Below are 23,505 nucleotides of genomic sequence, written 5' to 3'. Positions count from 1 at the left end.
CTCACCAGGGTCGAGTAGAGGAGGAGCACCACTTCCCTTGACCTGCCGGCCACACTCCTCTCAATGCACCCCAGGATACACTTGGCCCTCCTGGCCGCAAGGGCACACTGCCAGCTCATGGTCAACTTGTCACCCACCAATACTCCAACGTCCTTCTCAGCTAAGCTGCCCTCCAGCAGGTCTCCATCACACCACCGCACTGACCGCGGGACCCGCTACCCGCGGGTAGGACAGTACCTAACCCCGGCCCCGGCCCTCGCACCGCGGGGAGGGAGGGCGGGGCTGCGGCGAGGGGCGGGGCAGCGGCGCGGCGTGACGCCGGGGGCGCGCCCTTCCCGCTCTCACTCTGCCCCACGAGGCTGGCGGCGGCTGTTGGCGCGATGCAACGTCGCGCCGGCCTCGCGGGCGACGCGCAGGTAGAGCGTGCGGTCCTCTCCCCGGCGCCGCCCCTGGCCGCTGTCTTCGGCCGCCCCAGGGGCGCGTCCGCTCGGGTCGGGCGGGGGACCCTGCTGCGGAGGTCGGCCGGGCCTGGTGGGGCCGTGAGGGGCGATGGCGGGGCCTGCGCGGTGGAGCTCTGCAGGGGGACGGGCACTGCCTGGCAGGGCCAGTGCTGTGGAGCTGGTTGTGCGAGGCAGGCAGGAGCTCGGGCCCTGGGGATCATCGTCGAGAGCTGCGGTGGCTGCTTGGCGGGCTCCTGCCCGCAGCGTTGGCTTATAATAGCTCACCCCCGCCCCGGTAAGGGGGGAACGTGATGGGACTGCGTAGAGGAATGGCAGAGATGCCCTGGGCTGGTGGAGAGCAGAGAGAGGGCTGGTTGTGATTCTCTGCTGGGTGTTGAAAGAGTTGGGGTTGTTCAGCCTGGGGAAGGGAAGGCTCCGGGGAGACCTCAGTGCAGCTTCCAGTGCCTAAAGGGGCCAGCAAGAAACCTGGAGAGGGACTTTTACAAAGGTATGTAGTGACAGGACAAGAGGTAACAACTTGAAGTTGAAAGAGGGGAGATTTATATTAAGTATAATGAAGAAATTTCTTACTGTGGGAGTGGTGAGGCACTGGCCCAGGTTGCCTCAGGAAGTTGTGGATGCTCCATCCCTGGAAGTGTTCAAGACCAGGTTGGATGGGGCTTTGAGCAACCTGGTGTAGTGGAAGGTGTCCCTGCCCATGGCAGGGGGGGTGGAACTAGATGATCTTTAAGGTCCCTTCTAACCCAAACCATTCTGTGATTCTGTGTTCATCGCCAGCAGGGATCTCTGCCCTGTTCAGCCCTCTGCCAGGCAGGGCAGGGGGGTTCATATGACGCGGGCTGTGAACTAACTTAGCCATTGTGTAAGAGGACTGAAGTCAAATTTCCTACATCCAGTATGTAAGAGATCCTACAACCTGCCATTTCTGTAAGGGTCTGGACAGAAAACTACTGTTCTCTATGGTCTGTATTTGCACTTAACATACTATTATAGCGGGGAGGGATGTTGAGTATCTGCTTAAGCAGGGAAAATAAACTTGGCTGCTGGAACTGCAGTATTGCAAAGATCTGCATTTACAGTGGGAACTATAAATGAGAATTTCCTCCTTACTGTGTATTTTATGTCTCAATCCCAGTACTTCAGGAGCGTGTTTTACTTGAATTTAGCTCCTGCTAGTGAACAGAGCTATTTTTATGCCCATACCAAATTGTGCTCCATAAGTTTGAGCAATACTGAATTGTGTCTCTGTCCTTCCAGTTTGCTGACATGCACATGGTATTGCTCTATAGGAGTCCTCTTGCTGTGTGCTTATTGCATACTTTCTTGAGACCTACATCAGTTGTATTTTTCTTGAATCATGTAATGTGGTGGTACTTGGCTGTACTAACTTTGCCATAAGCACTTCCTAAATGCAGATAAGTGCAACCAAATAAAAAGCAAGATCTTTTGTCCATACCTTTATTGCAGCTCTGATGCCTCTGAACCGGGAAGCTGGAACTGCCTTGTTCTGTCTGGGTTTGAAAGACAGCTAGGAAAAAAGAGAGTAGGAAGCAAAACTCGAAATATTTAACCTGAGGAAGTAGGGGAGAAGAGACACTTAGAGGAAATGGTCGGAAAGGACAGAAACATCAGGGTAGCATTGTCTGTACCAGTGATAATGACCTCTTTGTCTTGTGCGGCTGGACACGAGAAGGCTGTGAGGATGGCATGTTTTCTACCTGTCGGAGATAGTTTCTTGTGTTCTGTAGTACCCTCTTCCCTCTGAAATAAGGTGTGATACATAAAGAGTCTAATTTTTTCTGCACTTTTCTTGGTGCAGAGCAAACCAGTACTAAGATCTGTTAGAATTTTGCTTTGTGAAAGCATATCAGATGATTAATGTTTTAGGCCAAGGATATTAAACCTTTTTTATGTCTGTGTGTATATGGTAGCCTTATTAAGATACAGCAGTGTGCATGTGCACACACATCAGAAATTGGAGTTTAGGAGGGTTTTGGTACTGAAATTTCTCTATAATTTTAAAATAAATGTACACTCTCTTGGATTGTGGAATTAAAGTTATTTTATAGCAATAGCTTGGCAGAAGAGGAAACTAGTAAAATATTTTTTGTTTTAACTCAGGATTAAATTACTTTTACATGGAATTGCTTGCAAATAGTTGCAGATATTTTTTGTTCTTCACGAAAGATAGATTCTATTGAAAAAATACAATTTTCTCTAGAAGAGCTGTTGTAATTTAGTAAGGTGATTGAGGATCATGCAAATATTTGAGTTAATTAAAAAACTGAGTTATTGTATCCTTTACAACAGTCTCGGAACAATAGCTTGGCATGTGCATTAGCTGCTCACATTTTAAAATGTGTATGCTAATTTTTACAGCATTCTGAGGTACATTGCACACATTTTGGGTGGAGAAACAGCTGCAGAGAGGTGATATGATTTGCTTTAGGCCAGAGTGGGGAAAAAAATAGCTTACAAAGAGTCCATCTTGGAGACTTCTGGGTTTAGTTATGATTGGATAGCTGTCTTCTTTTAAAAGGTTATGAATGTCTGAAATGATGTAATGGCAGTATTTTTGTCCAAGAGAAGAGATTTAAGCAGAAAAGCACTGCAAAGCTGTAGCAGTGTCTTTGGTTGGTGGTTGTGATGGGTTTTGTGTGTGTGTTTTGGTTTTTTTTATTGCTGGGTTTTGTTTTTGTTTTTATTTCAGAAGGCTGAGACCAAAGATGAATTTGTTAAAGTTAGAAGGAGGGATTTGGAAAGGCTGACAACTGAGGTTATGCAATTGCGGGATTTCTTACCCAAAATAATAAATGGGGATATCCTGAGGACATTCCAGAAACTGGATGCTATTGAATCAAGTGAGTAGTACCATGTTACAAGCTCTTATAGTTTCTACTAAAACTATTTACAACAAACTCATGCCCTTACAAATAGTAGTAGAGTTTGTGGAAGTATTCCAGATTAAAGTGTTATGTACAATGACCAAGTGTTTGTAACGAAGAAAACTACAAACTGCATTAGAAATGTCATATTAATCTTTTAAACTGTGGATAAAAGCATTATTACTTAGTTCAGGCACTAAGGGAAGCTGTATGAAGAAAAAAGTGATTCCTCTGAGATAAGACAAAAGCATTCTGTTTTCAAAATGTCCTTGAAATCTAATGTTTTTTAGATGCACGTTAGCAAATCAACGTGGTAAATAGCTGTGGATAAAAAAGTTAAGTTTAAAGGAAAAGATAATATCGTTGTATTTAGCCTGTTGTGTGGTGGTTGGTGGGGTTTTTTTGGTGGTGGTTTTTTTTGTTTGTATGCTTCTATTGCCATAAATATTAATAATAAAAAAAGTTGAAGACACTCTGTTATAAAGGTCTTTTTGCTGCTGTCTCCAAAGTCCAGTTTTTCAGTGTTATGATTCTCTGTGCGTTATTTTTTCAACAACTTCTCTGCTTCCAATATGCCATCAGGACCAAATCTGAGTCAAGCTCCATCGATAGCCTGTAGCTTATGTGCAGCAGTACAATTGACCTGTTCTCTGAGGAACTATTTTGGTCTGAAAAGACATGGGACAAGCACTGGCGTGGGACTGAGGATTATAGAGAATGCGTCTCTTCTAGAATGTGAAGTGGTTAATTGAACATTAATTTGCAACAGCTAGCTAAGAAAAGAGCAAGACAGAGCCTCAGGGCCTTTCTCTGATACCAAGTAATTGGGGCAGAGCTTCCAGCTGCCTCAGTTGACCACTCTTTGAGAAGATTCTTCCATGCCATCATATCCTAACAGAGATGAAGACTGTACCACTTCTCCTGCTGCCAGTTGAGATGTCATTCATGTCAAAAGAAGTGGTGTAGGATCTGGAAATGTTCTCGTTATGCTGTTGCAAGGCATCAAGGATTGTTTTCCAGTTGTATTAAATGTTTGAGATTCTCAACTAGTCATATCCTTGTTCAATGAGGAAACACATTGAATTTCAAAGATACCAAGCATGAAAACCCACAAAAAAAGTAGAAAATTGAGTTAATTTTTAAAAATCCCCGAGCAGCTGAAGCTCAGTTCCAGAATGGTTTCTTATTGGCACGCAGTGTTTAACAGCTAGATGTGATTCTTTCAGTCTTTCCCTGTTTTAAATCAGAAACATCACGTTCGTTTAGTTTCTTTCAAGAACTGTTGAAATGTTGCAAATTGCGATATACTAATTTAGCCACGAGGAGGTGATCTAACACAAGCAAATAAAGCACCTCGTTAAAGTGCACTTCGTGGATTCTTTTCCTTAGTGCAAGCCCATTGGTCATAACTTACTACTTCGTGTATCTGATTTATCCTATCACAGACATGGAGAAAAAGGAGAAGGAAATAGAGCAGCTGAAAATGGATTGTGAACACTTCAGAGCCCGTCTGGAAACAGCTCAGGCGGATTGCATGAAAGAGAAGAAGGTAGATTTGTCAGAGTATTGGTATCTGTACGCTTCAGTTTTAATAACTCAAAAGGAGTAATGATCACTTTTTCATGTTCATGTAACAAAATACATCCTCAGCCTGAAAAAACAATTGGCTTTCTATTCATATAGTCAGGTGTTAAGTAAATTACTTATCACTTTATAACTGATGTTTTTTTTCCCCTTGATATTTCTAGAGCAAAAGGGTCAATATTATAACTAGGCAAAATATGATATAATAAGTACTAAAAAGTAGTTGATGTGTACAACTAGAGGATGTACTGGCAGTCTGTCTCCCACTTAAGTACATAACTCTTGCATATCTGCATAGATCAATCTTAACTTCCATACTGTGTGAGGTGCAGTTATATGGGGTTGCATTACACGATTCTTGGCAGGGTTCATTTTGGTGTATGTAAAGTTAAAAATCATTCACTAGTGTTTTGTGTATATTAACATGTTGAAGTAAAACATTGGGTGATTGGGAAGATTGTGGTGTAGCTGGCATCAAAAGGTCCTTCACAGAATGACTTCTTTTGAATTAAATGTAACTATAACATATTTTCAAAGTGGACAATAGAAGATAATGTAAGCAATGCAATATACAAAATGAAAACAGCCTCTCTTTTGGCTGGCTGTAAGCAGTGTAGCTTTGTTTAGTTTTAATAGTCTTTCCCAATGCACCTATTGATCCAATTGTCATGCATAGCTGTAAGTGAAAGAACAATTACAGGTCTCCTTTTGCTCTGTCAATATTGTATTTAGTGATTATGAGAGGGGAGATTCTGGACAATGAAGGAATAGCGAAGACTGACATCTCAGATTGCGGGTCTTCTGTGAAGCCATTGGGGTTCAAGTAGGCCTACACAGACTGTTGGCTTAATTTCTAAGAGGTGTGAGAACCAATTTTGATTATTTGCTGCAAAAGTTCATTTCCTTGGAGCTGATGGTATCTTCAGTAGTCAGCAGAAGCTCGCTTTATTTGGGTTCTAGAGTTGGCGTCTGCATGCCTTGGGATTGCGCAAAGACAGATGAATCTACAGAAACGATTTCATTTTTGAGAAGCAGTCATAGAATCATGTAATCAGCCAGGTTGGAAAAGACCTTTAAGGTCATCAAATCCAACCGTTGCCCCAAGAATGCCAAGTCCACTGCTAAACCATGTCACTGAGGGCCTCTTCTACACAGTTTTTGAAACGAGTGAAGAGTTCAGACGTGGTTTTAGGGCACATCTGCATAGACAAGACATTCAGGACTGGTTTGGTATGAATGTAAGGTATGGTGGAATAGTTGTCCATCTGGATATTTCTTAGTTCAAAATAAGTATCTTCTGGGATAGCTATTGCAGTTTGGCTATAGGTACGTGGTTAGTTTTGCTGTGCACCCTGGTCTTTGGTTGTATTAGTATCCAGTAAGATTTAATGTTGCTGCTTTAGATATTAATGAAGTGGCTCCTACCCTTTACTCTTGTTAATATTACAAAATAAATGGCAGATGGTTTAGGTTTGTGATTTCTTTTGGGTGAAAGTTTTACTTAAAGCATGGATATTTTACTAAGAGTAGTTGTTGTCTTGGTATTCCTGATCAAAGCTCTGCTCTTCCTATATTTGCTCTTGTGCAGTATACGCTGGTTGTCTAAATGGCTTCTGTTACATGCCACAAAGGTATATTTGAGTGGATTGTGCTTATGTGTGCTGTGAAATCCTTTAGCCCTTCAGGATGGAACAATATGGTATATGTATATGTGTGATTTTTGTTAATCACTTTGCATGGTGTTTTTCATTAGGTTGCTGTTCTGCTATAGGCATCCTTGTGTGCAGTTTCTGAATTATTTTCTACGTATTTATCTTCTGAAGGAAAAGGGAATGATTCACTCAAACATAGAACGAATGCATTTTCTAGTTGAGCAGTGTCCTTTTCTTAGAGGATCATTAATCAACATTTTGCATTCCAAAATCTCTGTGCAGTGCTGTCTCATTGATTAGGGAATTGCTGTGTTTTCTGAACCTGAGCAAAACTTGAAGTGCACATGTTATTCTTGGCTAATGCCTTCTTTGTCTTAAGCACTGCTGTATTCTTGCGCCTTGACCCTTTCCTGAAGATGGTGGTGTTGCATAGCACAGTGGTTGCTTCGTGATGTGAACTCTCAGGAGTGTTGCTTCCAGCTAGGTTGTTTGCTTTTGCAAGCTCCGTTTATTTTCCTGGCTCTTGAATGTACTATTTTGTTTTCCTTGCTTCGTATCTTTGTTCTGATGTTGCTTTTGATCTGTTAAAAATTCTGGCATTTCTTGTGCTGGCTTTGCATTCTTGTTGGGGGACCTAGCTTTGGTGTTACAGAGTTTTGTGTCTTCCTGTTCAGTATTGGCATTCAAATGCAAAATGCAAATAAAATGTGTTAAAAATATATTTTCCTAAGTCAAGGAAAGAAAGGCAGGGACAATATAGGGATTAGACAGGAAGATGCCTGTGGACATTTTGTTGATGCACATGGCAGAAAAGATGATAGGTGTGGCACTGAGTTATGTAAAAGATAAAATTTGGCTAACTTGCTTAAAAATGATGAAAGTATTAAGAAATAGGAGACTTTTCCTGGGACTTCTATGCCTAGGGCATCAGCAGCAAGTGTCAGTCTTTTGCATATATTAAACTAGAACATGAAAGAGACTCCAGGGAGTAAATATGCACAGAGATCTGCTTGATAAATTTAATTGGAACCTTACAAATCATAGCCTGTGTGTTCCATTAGCAGCATGATAAAGCAATGCAAATCAGGCTGTCAGGTGTGATACAGGAGGCTAGGTGGGGTAACTGATGACAGAGTGCAAGCAGCTTCGTAGTGGTTGATACCATGTTGTGTAGATTCTCAGATGAGTTTATGTTTCTATTCTTTCCATACTCTTAATACAAAGCAGTGAGGTGAACCCCCAAAATGACAATATATATATTTTAAAACCTAGCTGGCGATACATGGTTGAAATGTTTGTTCTCTTTACTTACTTTCAAAATTGACATAGAAAGTATTCCTTCTCTTTTCCTCATCCTTCATCCTGATTGCTAAACTCATGGGGGAGGCTGGGCTGAGGAGGGCGCTTTCTGTGGTGAATCCAAAAATCCCATGCCTGCAAAATGGGCAGAGCAAGATCCTGTTCTTTTGACATCATGTGATCTGTGATTTTCTCTCTCCCTCTCTCTCTTTTGATAGTTTAATTAGCATTATTTTTCCTGTCTGGCCTTTATCTTTCCCTACAGCACGGTCTAGCACCACCTCATTCAGAGCTAGCAGAGAGCGCCTATACCCATACTTGAGAGACCACAGGCTGTGGTGTCCCTGTCTTGATTCACACTGTTTGAGTGAATCGTTCCGGTTTTGTTCAGAAGATAAATATGTAGAAAATAATTCAGAAACTGCACACAAGGATGCCTATAGCAGAACAGCAACCTAATGAAAAACACCATACAAAATGATTGACAGGAACATTACCTCTGCGCCGAGAAGTGCAGCAGCTTTGCTACCCCTGTGGCAGTTGGTAGGAAGCCAGTGAGACCTAGGATCATGCCTAATCTCATGATACTTTTCTGGCCAACTTCCCATGTGATTGGAAAAAAGTGCTGCCAAACTGAAATTGTGTCCTGGTCATGTTGGATTGCTCTGTTCGGTCTTTATGTTTTTGGCAAGGGCCACTGAGCAGCTCACTTAGGTGATGCATGCACAGTGGTGCCAGGCTTTCTTGGTATGAAGTGCCCTCCAAACTTCAAACCATAGCTGTGTTTTTCCAGGGACTCTGTCATACTTTGCCACTGCTGATCAGGAATATGCCAATAGTAAAAAGTTTGAAGAGACAGCAGTATTTATGCTAGATATCCATCAACTCTGCCACGCTGGCTAAGGCAGAAGTCTATTTTGAAAACCGAAACAACCCTCCCTAAGTTGTTGCCAGTATCTTTTGTAAGGTGTCTGGAAAGGCTGACCTCTGATGCTGAAATCCCTTCTCTCTCAGACATGTAGCTGTTTGCTTAGGAGGAGTAGACTCTCCTATCAGACTTCTCTAGGTGCCACTCAGTCTCGGTGGGTCACTTGGTCTGACCTTGTGGACAGGCTTCTGGTTACTGTCAGCCTCCACGATGCACTTACTACTTAGATATAGCTCAGGAGAGAAGGTATGTATATGCAGCTGCTGTGAATTTGCCACCCCACACCCTCCCTTCCCTCCATTTCAAATATGGCCATGATGATGTTTCTCGTTCTGTCCCTTAGCCTAGAAACTTGTTTTGGCTGACATGAAGTGCAACCAAAATTTCCTTACACTATTTCAGGAGAAGCTAGACCTCCGCCAGCAGCTGAATGAGGCCAAGCAGCAGCTCCTGCAGCAAGCAGAGTATTGCACAGAAATGGGTGCAGCGGTGTGCACACTCTTGTGGGGTGTATCTAGCAATGAGGAAGCTGTTAAAACCATTCTAGGAGGAGTAAGTATGGCAGGTGAATACTTACTGGTGGTAATGCTGTTAGGCCTTTAAAATAAGGAGCTTGCTCTGTAACTCTTTAAGGATATATATGAGAAACTAATTGGACAGCAAAAATGTTTTCTGAATTATATATTCTTTGGGAACCATCCATTCTCATTTAAGAAGTGTTGGAACTATGAAGTGTTATGAAGCAGGCTGGGAATAAATGCAGTAATTAGTTTTTATGTTACCAAACAAGGATTATCTGTTTTCCACCACACACAGCTAAACTGTGTCTACAGCTAGCACAATGTAAATATTTTTTTGCAAGCCAACAGAAGAAGAAAATAATTCTTGGGCACATGCAGCAGTTCCCATGCTTGTACAGAGCTTGGAGGAGCTATTGCTATGGAAAGAAGACAGATCCATCGGTTCTCTACTTCTTTAAATCTCTGTGCTGCCTTAATACGTGGGTGACTCTTGCAAATTTAGAGAGCCTAGCCGTTAGTGGATCATACTAAATCTTCATTGTTAAATGTGGACAGGTAGCTTATTAAAAAAACAAACAAATAACAACAACCACCAAACCACAAAACAACAACAGTTAATGACAATATTTCAGCTAACACAGTTTCACTGCCAAGTGCAGCTGATGGAATTAGGAGGGATCAGGGGAACAGGCCTGATAAAAATCTAATGTTCAGTCTTGTTGCAGCCAACATGAGATGGAATTGTTGTCTTTAATCCAAGTGAACTGATGCCATAGTTTCTTCTGGCTTGATTTTTCAGCAGCATGATGAACAGATGAGTGAATAGGATTAGTTCATGACAGTAAGTAAGTGGTAAACTAGTGTGTTTGTAAGGTTTTCCAGTTTGGGTGCCACAAAATAAAATTACGGCTTTATAATTGGATATCAGAAAGCTGTACAGTGATGCCTTTGATGGTAACTTCTGATGATTCAAGATTCAAGCAGCAGCAGTAATTAAGGAAAAAAGAGTCTGTAAAAACACTGTATAAAGCAGTTAAAATGGGGGGGGGAAGAGAGAGGGAAGGCAGGTGGCTACTACAGAGCCCCCACATAGCAACAAAACCAGTATAAAATAACATTCTGTATTTTCAGAACAATTTATAACTGTAAGAGTTGACAATATTTAGTGACTAGTCCTTATTTGACTTGTGAAACAGTATGAAATTGTATGTTTTCCACAAACAAAATGCTAGCAGTGATGAAAATTACTGTATTTATACAAGATGAGAGTAAAATTAGTTGATACTTGCTTTCAACAAGACTTCTAAATTAAATAGAATTAGGTAAAACCAAAACTCATGATTTGTATAAGGGTAAAAGCCCAACTGTGAAGATGGAATACTTTTGTTTCTGGGTTTGTTTGAAATGCAAAATGCTTCTATTATAGTCATTCCCAGCAATCATTAGAGCCCATTAAACTGCTAGACTTCTGGTGAAGGTCATAGCAACATTTTTGGGCATAATTTTCTTGTGATGGTGTGCATAATGCAGTAAGAAACGTGTCAGGGTTTGCAACAAGACTACTAGAAAGAACATAAATGGATTGTATGGCATTGCATCAACCACAGATTACAACTGACAATGAGTCAGGTTATTAAAAGATGATGGAGATTGGTCATACAAAGTTTTTGCTTTGGGTTATTTTTGGACAAGTTGTACAGCTTGTAGCATTTCCCCCCCCTCCCCTGAGAAGGTGCTGTGAACTACAGAAATGTATAAGAACATCAGAAATGCTTCAAAACTTGAACATATTTAAGAATGTGGGGAAGGTGGCATCAATTCAAAATCATTTCATGCCTTGGGGTACAATGCTGAAGCTCTTTTCAGTCTTTGCACAGATACAGAAGTAGGTCTTTCAGACAGTTCTATAAGGCAGATTGACTGAAATAATACTTGGGACCAATATACTATTGGTGTCCATATAGGTTAGAAAAGTCAAAACTCAAGCAGCAAAATTGAAACGTAACACATAGTTTTCAAGGCACTGGGGGACAGATGCCTACTATTTCTGCCAGTGTTTAACATTTATAGAGAAAACTTGAAGAAATATCCAGAGAAGTAGCATGAGAGAGAGTTTTCAAGGATGCTTGTCTGCTTGTGCCACAAAAAGAAGTAATTCCCATGAGATTGTTTTAAATGTAATTCAAAAAACTTCAGCCGGATACCCACATGACAGGGCTCTCACATGGAAACTCAAGGTTTGATTTCAGAACAACATCAAGGCTTGCTTCAACTTGAGAAATTTTGGATCCTACAAGGTGGTCTGCTACTTCAGTTATCTGCTGTGGTGAGGAATGGCTTTATATTTTATGGCAGCAATTTTGCACGTTAATTGATGTTTTCACACAGGAGTTACTTGGACAGCAAAGGGCTCTTGGCACTGTCTGAACTCAAGCACCTTAATGGCTGCTCTCAGAATTGTCCTTATCTCTGTCTGTGGGTGAGACATTCTTCAGTCCCATGAAAATACCATCAAGCTAATAGACTTCAGTGTGTGCAACGTTTGCTATTTATAAACCTAATTGGTCTCCGCTGCAGCTCCTCAGACCTCAGTGCTAGTTAATGGCTATTTGGAAAGAAGGTTGAGCAGAGAGGACACCAGCAGCACTTCAAAAGACTGACAGACAGAAGGTTTTGCTTGTTCTTTGTGCAACATACCAACTGCTTGGTTTTCATAGTACTCTATTCTGTTCCAATGTGAATACATGTTTTCATAATAATAGCTTATGCTAGTCTGCTGTAGTAGGCTCTCTCCATTTTCTGTCATGCCTTCTTGAACAATAATCACTGCTTACGTTAAGATTGCCACCTTTGAGGTGCAGTGTCTGTATAACTGTAAAAAGTACATCCAGCACATGCAGAAGTGCACTTTTTTCCATTCTCGTTCCCCATGATCCCTTCATTCCCATTATTCTGGGACCACAGCATCATTTGTGAAGATACTGAGTTTCGGTGACCCTACTTTTGGTGCCCCATTGCTGGTGTCACCTGACAGAAACTACATCTTTTATGTGGTGAATGTGCAGTGGTGGAGGAATAATAAATGTTACCAGTAGCTTTGCATGTACTGTGAAAGCAGTTTTGGCAAAGTATCAAATTTTTCAGTCGTTTTGCAAAACGAATAAAGGTTCAGGCACTTCTTGGGCTGTACTATTGAGGTGCTGCTGGGAAGGACTAAAAGTTTCAGCTGCTTCATGAAACAACTAGCAAAATTATTAAAGACACTGGAAAACCTGGCATTACAGGCTCTCTGCTACGCTATTTTTGTTATGAAACCCAGCATCCTCTGTGTTAAATAGTGTTCTAGCAATGTTTTACATGTCAGAATTATTAACAAACAGAAACAGTTCTCTCCATCCTTCTTTGTGAGCTCTGCCTGGATCTCTGACCAGGCTTTTTGACCTTCCCTGAGCTTCATGCCAAGTGGCTCCTTCCTCAACTGAGATGCCCCAAAATAGAGCAGTATTACAGCCGTGGGGAAAAGAAGCATAACATAATTATGGGCTGAATTCCTGTTTGTACACTCTGGTGTGATGATCATCTTTCTCACATGACATTGCTGACTTAAACTCAACCTGTGACCCAGGAGATTCCTTTGTTTCCTTTTCTAAAGAACTTCTACCTAGCCTGTTGTTCTCCATCCTGTATTGAGCAACTAATGGATATAGTTAGGATCCATTAGAATTCTGCCTTCCCCTCCCCCCCCCCCCCCCCCCATATTTTTTCTTTTTCCTTTCTGGGTTTCTTGGGGAATTCATGTCAAGTCACTGTGTGAGGCTGCTCTCCAGCTGGATAGGATTTTCACAAAAGCTGCTGTAGTAGCCCAGATACATGTGAAACACCTGATGCAGCCATTGCAAAGCAAAGAGAGAATATCCTCACTTTTGAAATAAGCTTTAGTTCTGATATATATTACTGTGGGTTTAGGAGGTAAACACACAATGGTTTAGTTTTATAAATAAATGTAGCTTTGAGTAGTTTTCCATTTTCTTCTGAGGTGATGGTTTCAAATATTAGGGGATCAAGCATGTCGCTTAGCGCATACTGCTATTGTATGTTGGGTTTTTTTGAAGTAACCAGATGTTTTGGTAATTTTGAAGACTGTCCAGTTCTAGCATAGCATCTAATAATCATAGTTGCTGTAATGTGTATAATCATTTTTTCTCTTCCGCGCTTGCAGAGTAAAGCAGTAAAGTTTTTCACAATCACTGCACAGACCATGGAAAGCTTTGTGAAGTCATTAAGTGAAGACATGAAACAGCAGGATTTGGATTCTGATGAAAATCAGTTTGTGTTAGCTTTGGCAGGGATTGTAACAAGTAAGTTAATGTTATCTCTCGGAATAGCATTCCGCATACTATTTTGCCTTATATGTGCTGCTGTAAATATAGCTTTTCAAAGTCAGATATTTAGTCCATGTTGATATTTTGAGTGACTTCCTAAAAGTTCTAGCAGATTTTCTCATTGACAGTTCTGTGGGTCCTTGTACTGTCTGTGACACAGTTAAGGATTAGATGGCTAAGAGCCATTCAGTTCTGAAATTCCCTAACATATTTTTTCAATCTGGAGTAAAACAAGGACTGTTCTACTAGTCTTATGTGCTCACTTTACTTTGTAAATGTCAAGCAATTTACTTTCTGAATCCTCAACAGCACTAACATCTTCAAGATGTATGAATTGCAGATGGTGTAAGTAGGTAAACCTCATCTTAAGGTATGTGCTCAGCATTCCGAAACTGCTTAAGAATTTTGTTGCTGTCAGATGGACTGCACCTTCACTGTCTTGAGTCTAGTGCTAAAAGAAGTAAAAGGTAATAAACTTGACCTCCATACTAAATGTTTCTATTTAGGGTCAGAAAATAAGTAGAAACCCATAGTTTTACCTTAATATGTCTGCCACTGGCTTGAAAGGCTGTGAGAAATGGGGTTGATATGTCCTTGCGTTTTTGTGAAACTGCAACTGTCAAAGTGATGCTAATGACATGATGCAAAATAGATGAAGCAGTGGGTATTGATACAAATAACTGAACCTTGCATTAACAGCTTTTTTGAGTGTGTGATTTTTAGCTTTTGTGGTGCCATTAGAGATTGTAATAAAACCCAGTATCTGGGACATTATGTCATTTCACCAAGGCAGAATACAGTTTTCTCCAATTGCTTCATTGAAAAAAACCCAACCCAAACCTCAAAATAGCATAGCAGAAATAAAGTTGAACAAATACAATGTTTAGAGGCTGGGGGTGGTGAAAGGAGGGTGTTGGGTCCTGACTGAGGACGAAGCAGGATGGTGGAACGAAATCTTGCTTCGCTAGAGCAGTATAAATTATATATATGTAAATCATATATAAATTAACATCTATGAAATATAAATTATTATATAAATTTTGCCAGTGAATTTGATATTACCAAGCTTTGTTTCTTTTTCTCTGTAATTTGGGAAGTGTTACTACTAGGGTACTGGCCATTCTGAAAAAAAAATTTTAATTACCAAAGTAGAATTATGTGAAGGCATTTAACCAGTATGATTTGCTGCTTCAGTATTTGCTATGTAGATGAATATAGCTTGAGTTTTATGCGGATGCCATAGTTCATTCATCACAGCTGGCAGATCTTTTTAGTGGTCCTGTAATTAGAATAAACTTTTGTTTGAAACATGATTTTTATGGTGATGTTTTGTGTTCTTTCACAGATGTGGCTGCGCTGGCATGTGGCCGTGAGTTCTTGGTTAGTTCAAGTCGTGAATTACTGGACACAATGATGCACCTCCTGGGAGACGTGAAGCCTGGACTCTGTACCAAATTTAAAGTGTATGATGACTTTTTTTTGTCCCTTTCAGATGAAATGCATTATCTTGCAGTGTAAGGCACAGTGATGACAGTAGTTTTTCCACTCTCCCATTATTTCCTTTTCCTGGAGAGCAAACATAATTTTTGGAAACTCTTTTCACAGTAGCGTTCCTTGCAGCTATACCAGGTTTGGCTACAATGCTAGCTTCAGCCAGGTTTTGTGTCTCTTCAGAAGTCTCTTAAGCACCATCATTTGTAGAGATGAGCAGGGATGTACTGGTCTACCTTAGGAGAGGCTCATGATTTGAAGGTCAGATAAGGAAGGTGTGAGGTCAAGTTTTAAAACACAGAGGATGTGGGAAATTTAGACTCATATTTATTCCCTTTCATATGAAGATTATAAAAGGCTACATCTGCTTAGTGCAGAAAGTGAGTTATGTATCTGCTAAGAGCAAAAATTAAATTAATTTACGCTATTTAGTAGCCAGCAGCACCATGCACCTAGGTTTGCAAAAAGTAATGCCTATAAAGGGACCTTGTGATACAACATTGAAAAGAAAAGGCCACGTTGCACAGTTCAGATGCTGGAAAAGTTGTACTTTCCAGGTGATGGAGAGATTAAATAAACTATTGTCTTTGACTTTTTCTCGGAGCTGTTACAAGCTGGCAAATTATGAACCAAGCAAATTATCGTGCCTAAATGAGTGTTTGCTCATCTGTAAGCTGTGGGCACTTGTCCCATACACCTGGTTAATTTGTTCATGAAGATGGCTTAAGCCAGTGTGGTGGGGTTTTTCCATAAATGGAACAAACGTGCACTAAGAATTCATACCCAAGCCAGCTGTCACAGTTCATCTGACAAACAGCAACCCTATCAGCCAAAATGGACTGCGTCCATGCACCCATTTAGGCAGGTTCTGTGTGATAGGCATGAAATCAGGCTTGGTCTTAACTTTGCATAGAATTTACCTTGCCTAGCCTCAGCTATCAGAAAGCTAGATGTGTGTATCTGCTAACTGTCTGGGCTCTTTCCCACAGTTAGTAGAAAGAGATGGTGCTGTCAGATGATGGCTCACTCAGCCTGTGTTAGGGAGAATGAGTTGCCCTCGGAAGGTGCTTGCTTTTCCACACTGGGTAGCAAGGGGGAGGCTGAATAGCCTGTGTTGTAGGTAGTGATTAGATACTTCGATATCAGCCATTTACTCTTTCCCAAGTGCTGGGCTTGAAGGTCAGCACTCAAAACAGGGTAGTTAACTCTTGCAACAGTGGTGGGTTTTTTGTAAAGCCCCAACTAAAAGAATTGTATGAGAATTTCAGCTTAAGAAAGAAAAGGTAATTTGTGCCTTCATATATATAAACAAAACAAAAAGAAAACATGAAAAGAGGACCTACACTGTTTCAAAATGTGCACAGGAAAAAAAAAAAAATCAGAGGTTTTTATTTTGACCTCTTTTATTTTGAGAAGAGAAGTGAAAACATTCCTAAACGCACACATACTCTGAATTTCAAGCAAATATGTGTCTGTGGGTCCAGATAAATTATTTTTTATCATTGCAGATTGTATTAATGTAATTGGACAATGCAATTGGATTTGAGGGTCTTCCTTTTGAATTGATGTTTTGAGTGTTTTCTTAATTAGAGTTCAAAATGTGCCTGCTTTGCAGAAGACTTACACATAGTGATATCAACTTGGCTACTGTATGTCAATACTGATAAAATACACATAAAAGAATCCCATGAAGTGGCTAGAGATTCAGCAGGGGCCAGCCTCTTAGGCTTACAAATTTAGTGAAACTTAGGAAAACAAAAAAAAAAAGGTTGCAAAAGGTATTTGATAAGTGGGAAGTGTTAAGCGTATGTTATAATAGCTTGAGTTCAGTGCAGTGATAATGTTTTCTGGTGTTCCCCAGAGCCAGTTTTTTTTCCTCGCTCTTCACTTGCCATTTGATTAAAAAATTGCTGTATTATGTTATTAGAGCAAATGCCAGGAAGGAGATTTCTTCATGGTCTTGTCATGGAACAAGGAATCTTAATCTGCTCAGATGTTTTAGTGCAAAATGTTTCCCCTGTGTTTGTCTTCCATGTCTGCGGTCAGGTTCCTTTTTGTCTATGAGCTCCCTACGTGTCTTGTAACTGTTCAGTTCTTAAAACCTGTTACTAATACTAGATCTCTTTCCTGCCTTTTTGGGGCTTTTATGCTCTCTCAGCCCAGCAAAGAAGGGTTTTGGGAGTGGGTTTTGGGATTGGTTGGTTGGTTTTTAAATTGTTCTCTGCATGTAAGGTTTTTTAGTTGCTTGTTAATCTTAAATAACTCTTTCTTAGCCGAGTGTGTCAGAAGAACTCCCTTTTCTCCCTACTGTAAGGAACATAAGGCAGTACAAAATGAAAGACAATTAAGAGATAAGGATACAATAGTTAACATAAATTGTAGTGAAATTTCAAAGTTATGTATAGATGGACTCTGGAGTCATCATAAATAATGTTTTCACACACACTGCTTATATACGTATACACACAGACAGACATTTTTAAAACTATACCTCATGGATGGAAATGTCTATGCATTATATTGGAAATGCAGTGTTTTTCTCAAAACATCACTATGCTATTACATGGAAGGATATAATCAACTTAAAATTTAATCTGTAAAGAAAAACATTGGCTTATTATTTTCGGAGATCTGTTTGTCCTTTGCCCGGTTTTGAGGTTTTACAAATCTTTTCTAGCTTTTATTTTCAAAAACATTTTTCTTTACTGTGTGATACATCTGGGGAAACTGAGTCTAATTCTATACACAGCAGTATCAACCAAAGTAAGCTGATAGAGAGGAGTTCTCTTTCCTCTTCTAGTTTTAGCAATCCTGTGTTTTACTTGTATATAAATCAAAAATTTACAGGGAAAAGCTGTCATTTATTACAGCACTGCTGCAATGTCCAGTGTAGTCCACGAGTATGTAATAAATTTATCCAAGACATCTACATGAGTGCTAGGACTGAACTCTCATGGGTGTCTTTGCTTTTCTGAAATAGCAATGGTGTGAAAAACCTTAGGTTTTCTTCACATTGGTGTAGGGTTTGTTCAGCATTTGTAATTGTTAGGCAGTCAATAAACATTTACACAGTTTTTCATAGCTATAATTAAATTATTAGGAATATTCAACTTGGCTTATGTAGCAGTTGAATGTAGCCAGTGAAATTATGTAATTTAGTACATATTAGTACATTTTATGTAGTAATCCCATGTATTAAGTAGAGGAGAAGGGGCTTTAGCTATGCTTTTAGTTCTAGATTTTAAAGAATGCATTGACAGATAAAGTAATACACAAAGTTAATTAAATTTGGCTTGTCTAAATAGAAGGACTATGAAGTACATAATTAAAAAGCCTTCCACATCAAAAAACCCCAGAAAGTATTGTTTATCCAGTAATTATGTGTGTCACGCTTGCTTCAGTAAGCACTTTCGCAATAAGTCTTGCAAAAAATACTTAGTAGAATGTGCAAGTACTAAAGGTGAAGGTGGTGTAAAGGGCCTGGAAATGCGTCTATGTTGTGCTGAGGTGAGAGTGTTTAATGAGTAATAATATGCTACTACATTGTCTTATGGGGTGGATTATGTCTTCTGACACCCCAAAAGCGCAGCAGTTCCTTGGATCAGCGCCACCCGTCCCTTTGGTCTACACAAAGCAAAAAAGTGAAATAAAAATAAAAATGTAGCAGTATAATTTTACGTCACTTTATTTCTAACTGCCAATGTCAAATGGATTAAGGATGAAAGACACTGTCAAGAAATGTTAACGCTTTCCATTATGAGATACTGTTTTACTGATCATTTTCATTCTGGCTGATTATAGGTAATTATGGCTGTGCTCCTTTGTTAGGGCTTGGGTTCTGGAAGCCAAGTAAGAGCTAGAGTGCCTGCATGAAAAGCAGCGTATGGGCTTTACAAGCTGCAATTTCAGTTCCACAGCACCCTTCACCGCCTGTCTGTGGCCACTGATGCAGTAGATTTAATAATCTATTTTTTCTCTTACCGCTTAAGATCCTAAGTGATCAAACTCACAGTGGTGCAGCACACAGTGTAAGTTATGCCTCTTACAACTCAACTTATCCTGCAATGGGTTACTTTCTTTCCTGCTTTCTGAAGGTATGTACATGGAGAATGTCCAAAAGTGTGCTGGTGGCATAGTAGCTTACGCCATGAGAATTCATTTGACAATGGGATGTGAGGTGTGAAATCTACTCGGACTAACATTATTTCCCTTTTGTTTGGAAATGGTGACAGTGCGGTGACATGCAGGTTTATCACAGCCATGAGAGATAGCAGCAGCCAGGCTGGCCCCAGAACAGAGAACATTCCAGCTCATTCCTGTTTCTCTGTAATTGTTTTGTATGCAACTCGGCGCCCTGCTATGAGTGGGTATGATGACATATTACATCAATGTTATAGAAGCCCTGCTCATTTGTCTGCCCTTTTCATTGTCCAGAAGATTGACTTGTGTGTTACCATCTTTGAAAAAAGATAAAAAGTAATAGTGTTCATCATAGCACATCATAAAGTGCACTAATGTGCTGCCCCCCCAGCTACTGCACAGCTATAAAGATGATCTGCATAAAAGGCAGGACAGAAGAACATGGCTAAAAAGGTGGAAGAATTTCTAAGACAACTTCTGACTCCAGAGTACAGCTCTTTTTTTCGAAACACCAGGGGCCTCTTGGATCGAAGTTCGTAGTATAGCAGTGGTCTGATTTGGAAAGAGGCTGAGCATTAGTGTGTCTTGTTAATGTCAGTGGGGATTTTTGTCTTGATGCTTTCTGGTTTTGAGTATTGGATCCTATTCCTACTGGAAATTAGAGGGAAATTGAAATAATTTGCATTAAGCCCACTGAGACTGTGCTTAGCTGAAAAAAGTTTTATCCACCAAAACAATAAAAACCATGTGTTAGCAATGTGGAATATGGTGTAACAACATGAAGATGAAATGTTTGAAAGCAGAATTTAGTTTAGTGGAAACTGCAGAAGAAGATTTAACAAAATGCTCTGCATCGAGTATTAGCAATTGTTCTGGATAGCTCTGGAAAGGGAGACTCATTTTGAGCCCCAAGTTACCATACTTGTCTGACAGTCAGAATGTAAATTTTGAGCCAGGCACTTTATCTGCATAAAGAGGCAAAGCTGCCATTTCTGTATGCAACTTTCTGTAGCTTACACCATTATCTCAGCTCTGTTGTGGCTAAGGCTGAGATGAATAGCCAAGCACCCTTTCCCTGATGGGAAGTATGAGCAGCTGCGGGAGAAGCTGGTAGGATAGGCAGCCTAAAGCAGTCCCTGTAAAATGCAAAGCCTTCTCCAGCCTACCTGGTTTTCTCTCTGTAGACAGGTTGAGACTTTGGTGTAATTTCTAATCGGTGATGTATGCAGCCCCAAAATGGCTGATGAAATTCTTATTTTAGGAGGCTGATAAATTAGGAAATCCTGGGTTTGGAAGCTTTTGAAAATGTGGCTGAAGTGAACATATGCTTACTATGTGTATTTTTATTTTGTCATTTACACACTGACGTGCAAGGGACAGTCTTGGTTTTGCTTCGTCAGAGATGTCATCTTAGGTTTTTTTCAATGCTCAATTAAGGAAATGTTTTCTAGCTGCCAAGCCACAGATCTTCTCTGTTACTGGGAAGACAGGATATGGGTTCTGTCCTCCAACATCCTATGACCACAATAAAAGACCAAAAGAAATCACCTTCTGGGGGAAAAAACCCTGGCTCTGAGTTGGGCCCAAATGTTATTTGGAAAACAGTTTTCAAGAGGTGCGGGTGAGAGTGCCATCTGGCCTTGTGTTAAGCTTGTGTTGATCTATGCAAAGACAAGAAAACAGTTTACAGCCAAATTGAATTCCAGTGTTATTGACTTAAAAAAAAAATAAAAAAAATAAAACCATCCCATTGTACATTGAGCGTAATCAATCTGGATTCCTGAAAGCAGAGTAAATAGGAAAGTCCCTGATGACATTTTAAGAGACCAGCAGTTGTTTGTTTCAGTGCAGGGTCTCACTTGATGACCCTGCCTGACTGGCAGGGGCTGGAGAGCAGGCAGAGCAAGCCGCTTATCTGCCTTGCACCCATTGCAGAAGGGGTGAGTCTAGCTTAGGAGGGTGTGCTAAGCTGAGCTGGGGCTACCTTCTTTCTCCCTCAGGCCTGTTCCCTTCTTCCAGATGCTTCTGTAGGCACAGTAACTACTTCTGTCAGTGGAGAGAGATTACATTGGTGATTGCTGTATGCTGGCTATGTATTGCATCTGTTCCCATTTGCAGGAGGAACAGGAAGATACATGAAAGAGGATGGCATAAGCAATGTGTCTGTGTTTCAGCTGACTGAAGGGTCAGCGTACAGAAAGGCCAGTGTTGCACAACCGATGGAGCAGAGACTTCCTTTCACGTTTCTCGTACTCAGTATACAGTCTTGCTTTCTGTGTTTCCTAGTGGCCCTTTCATTTGTCAAGGCAAACAGCTTATTTGAGATGATGTCTGCTCAGTGGGGATTGTCACCACAAAAGCTCTATTGTATAGGTTGTGTGGTCACATGAAGCCAAATCCTGGTTTTGCACATCTCACATAATGAATCTCATGAAGTTTGACAAGACTGTTTTACTCATAGGGTATTTTTCCATGTGTTTGAAATATGTGATTTAACAGTAGAAACGAGGTTTTGCATAACATTGCTTATATATAATTTGAGATTTGTCTCTTTTATCAAAATATAAATTACTAGAATAGGCTTTTGCATCAGTACATGCTTGGCATAAATAGCAAAATATACTAAAACGTGAAGAAATTAAAGGACATGACATCTTTTTTTTCTTTCAATTGTAGGCTAATGCTAATGTCACTTTACAATGTGAGTATCAACTTGAAAGGCTTGAAGTACATCAGTGAAAGTCCAGGGTTTATTCCTTTGCTTTGGTGGCTATTGAATGGTAAGTTGCTCAAAGAACCTTGTAAATTGTGACTTTGGGGATTGTAGACTGGTGATAGGTGTTGCAAAAAACGGAAGAGAAGTTTGTATCTGTAACCTAATTCTGTATAGCTTTTTGTCATGTTAAAAGTAAACAAAAAGGGCAGATAGCTAGAGGGAGATGATGTGCATTTCACACAACATTTTTGGCACTGTATGTAATACTCCAATAATACAAAATTTATGAGTAGTAGAATTAAAAATACGGAACGGAGAAACTTTATGAAGTGGATTAAAGCAAGCCACCTGTAGTTTCACATACCAACGCTAAAATAAACCCGATGCGGAAACTATATCTCAATTCACTTCCATTTGACACAAGAAAGTATAACTCTGCCCTGACAAGTTTTGGGGAAAGAAACCGACCTCTGTAACTGTGCTTACCCATGGCAAAAGTGACTCTTTCTACAGCTGAAGAGAGGTCTTGTGCTCTAGTAGGATTTGGGCTTGCAGGGCATGAGTACTATTCCCAGCTTTGCTTTTGGCCAGTGCAGGACTTCAAGGACGTCCGGGACTTCTGTTTCCACTGTCAGGTGCATGAGTGACATTAAGGCCCTGCTCTTTCGGAGGCATCGAATCCCTGTGTAGGAGCCAGCAGAGATTGACGTTGCTCATGTACGTTGGACTTAGCTGGCAGCTGTGTACACAGCTCATAAGGGACAGTGAAGACAGCAATAAGGACAGAGCCATGACATTGTGCTGCCTATGAATGGCTCCTAGAGTTGGTCTGTCTTGGCTTTCTCAAGGTTGTGTGGCTTGTCTGAGAGAAGATCTTGGTGTGCAGTTCATAGGACTAGGGCAGCTTGGTCGTCCTGGCACCCTTTGCTGCTATGCAAAGCCCTGCTAATACAACTAGTAAATACAAACAGCAGCTGAAGTGAGAGAAGCCGTGTCTGCTTTTTCAAGGAATTAATTTGATATTGAAGTTTTGGAAGAGCTTTGATTTGGGGTCGTAAACTGGAAGCTACTTATATTGCTCACAGTTCCCTCAATTATTTTACAGAAAATGTAGGTTCTTGTGCTTTTCACCAAATAGTTTCTTGCTTTGCAATGCCATAGACTCTCTTCTCTGAGATCTCGGAGGATTAAGTAACCCTGGTAAGAGTGCTGGAAGACACCAGTTTTGTTCTTTTGGTATCGTTTGAGAAAAGTTGTATTCTGAGAGAACACTGAATAATGGTCCTTCATTATGCTGTGCTTAGAAATTTAACATATGTTAGTCCAGATTCTCCTTTTTCTTCATGTTTGGCTAGTATATATAAAAAAAACAAAGCAAAAATCCACAAAAGCCCCTCACCAAACCCCAAAACAAACCAAACAAAAAACCAGACACCCTCAAAACCT

The 23,505-nt window shown here is 40.4% G+C and overlaps 1 protein-coding gene across 4 annotated transcripts in view; it reads left to right on the top strand.

Moving 5' to 3' along the window:
* Positions 1 to 333: 333 nt before the first annotated feature.
* HSF2BP (heat shock transcription factor 2 binding protein) overlaps positions 334 to 23,505 on the top strand; it is a 116,474-nt gene continuing 93,302 nt past the window's right edge. For 3 of the 4 annotated variants that reach the window (XM_030475733.1, XM_030475734.1, XM_030475731.1), the window contains exons 1-7: positions 334 to 416; positions 3,172 to 3,322; positions 4,792 to 4,895; positions 9,212 to 9,361; positions 13,550 to 13,688; positions 15,058 to 15,175; positions 22,020 to 22,123. In XM_030475733.1, coding sequence (XP_030331593.1) covers positions 381 to 416; positions 3,172 to 3,322; positions 4,792 to 4,895; positions 9,212 to 9,361; positions 13,550 to 13,688; positions 15,058 to 15,175; positions 22,020 to 22,123 — 802 coding nt within the window. In that variant the 5' untranslated portion in view covers positions 334 to 380. Of the gene's footprint in view, positions 417 to 661; positions 736 to 3,171; positions 3,323 to 4,791; positions 4,896 to 9,211; positions 9,362 to 13,549; positions 13,689 to 15,057; positions 15,176 to 22,019; positions 22,124 to 23,505 lie in introns of those variants that run through there. The other variant, XM_030475732.1, reaches the window with a different exon arrangement.

Source organism: Strigops habroptila, chromosome 2 (genome assembly GCF_004027225.2).
Source record: "Strigops habroptila isolate Jane chromosome 2, bStrHab1.2.pri, whole genome shotgun sequence".
Taxonomy (NCBI): Eukaryota; Metazoa; Chordata; class Aves; order Psittaciformes; family Psittacidae; genus Strigops; species Strigops habroptila.
This window is presented reverse-complemented; position numbering and strand designations above follow the sequence as displayed.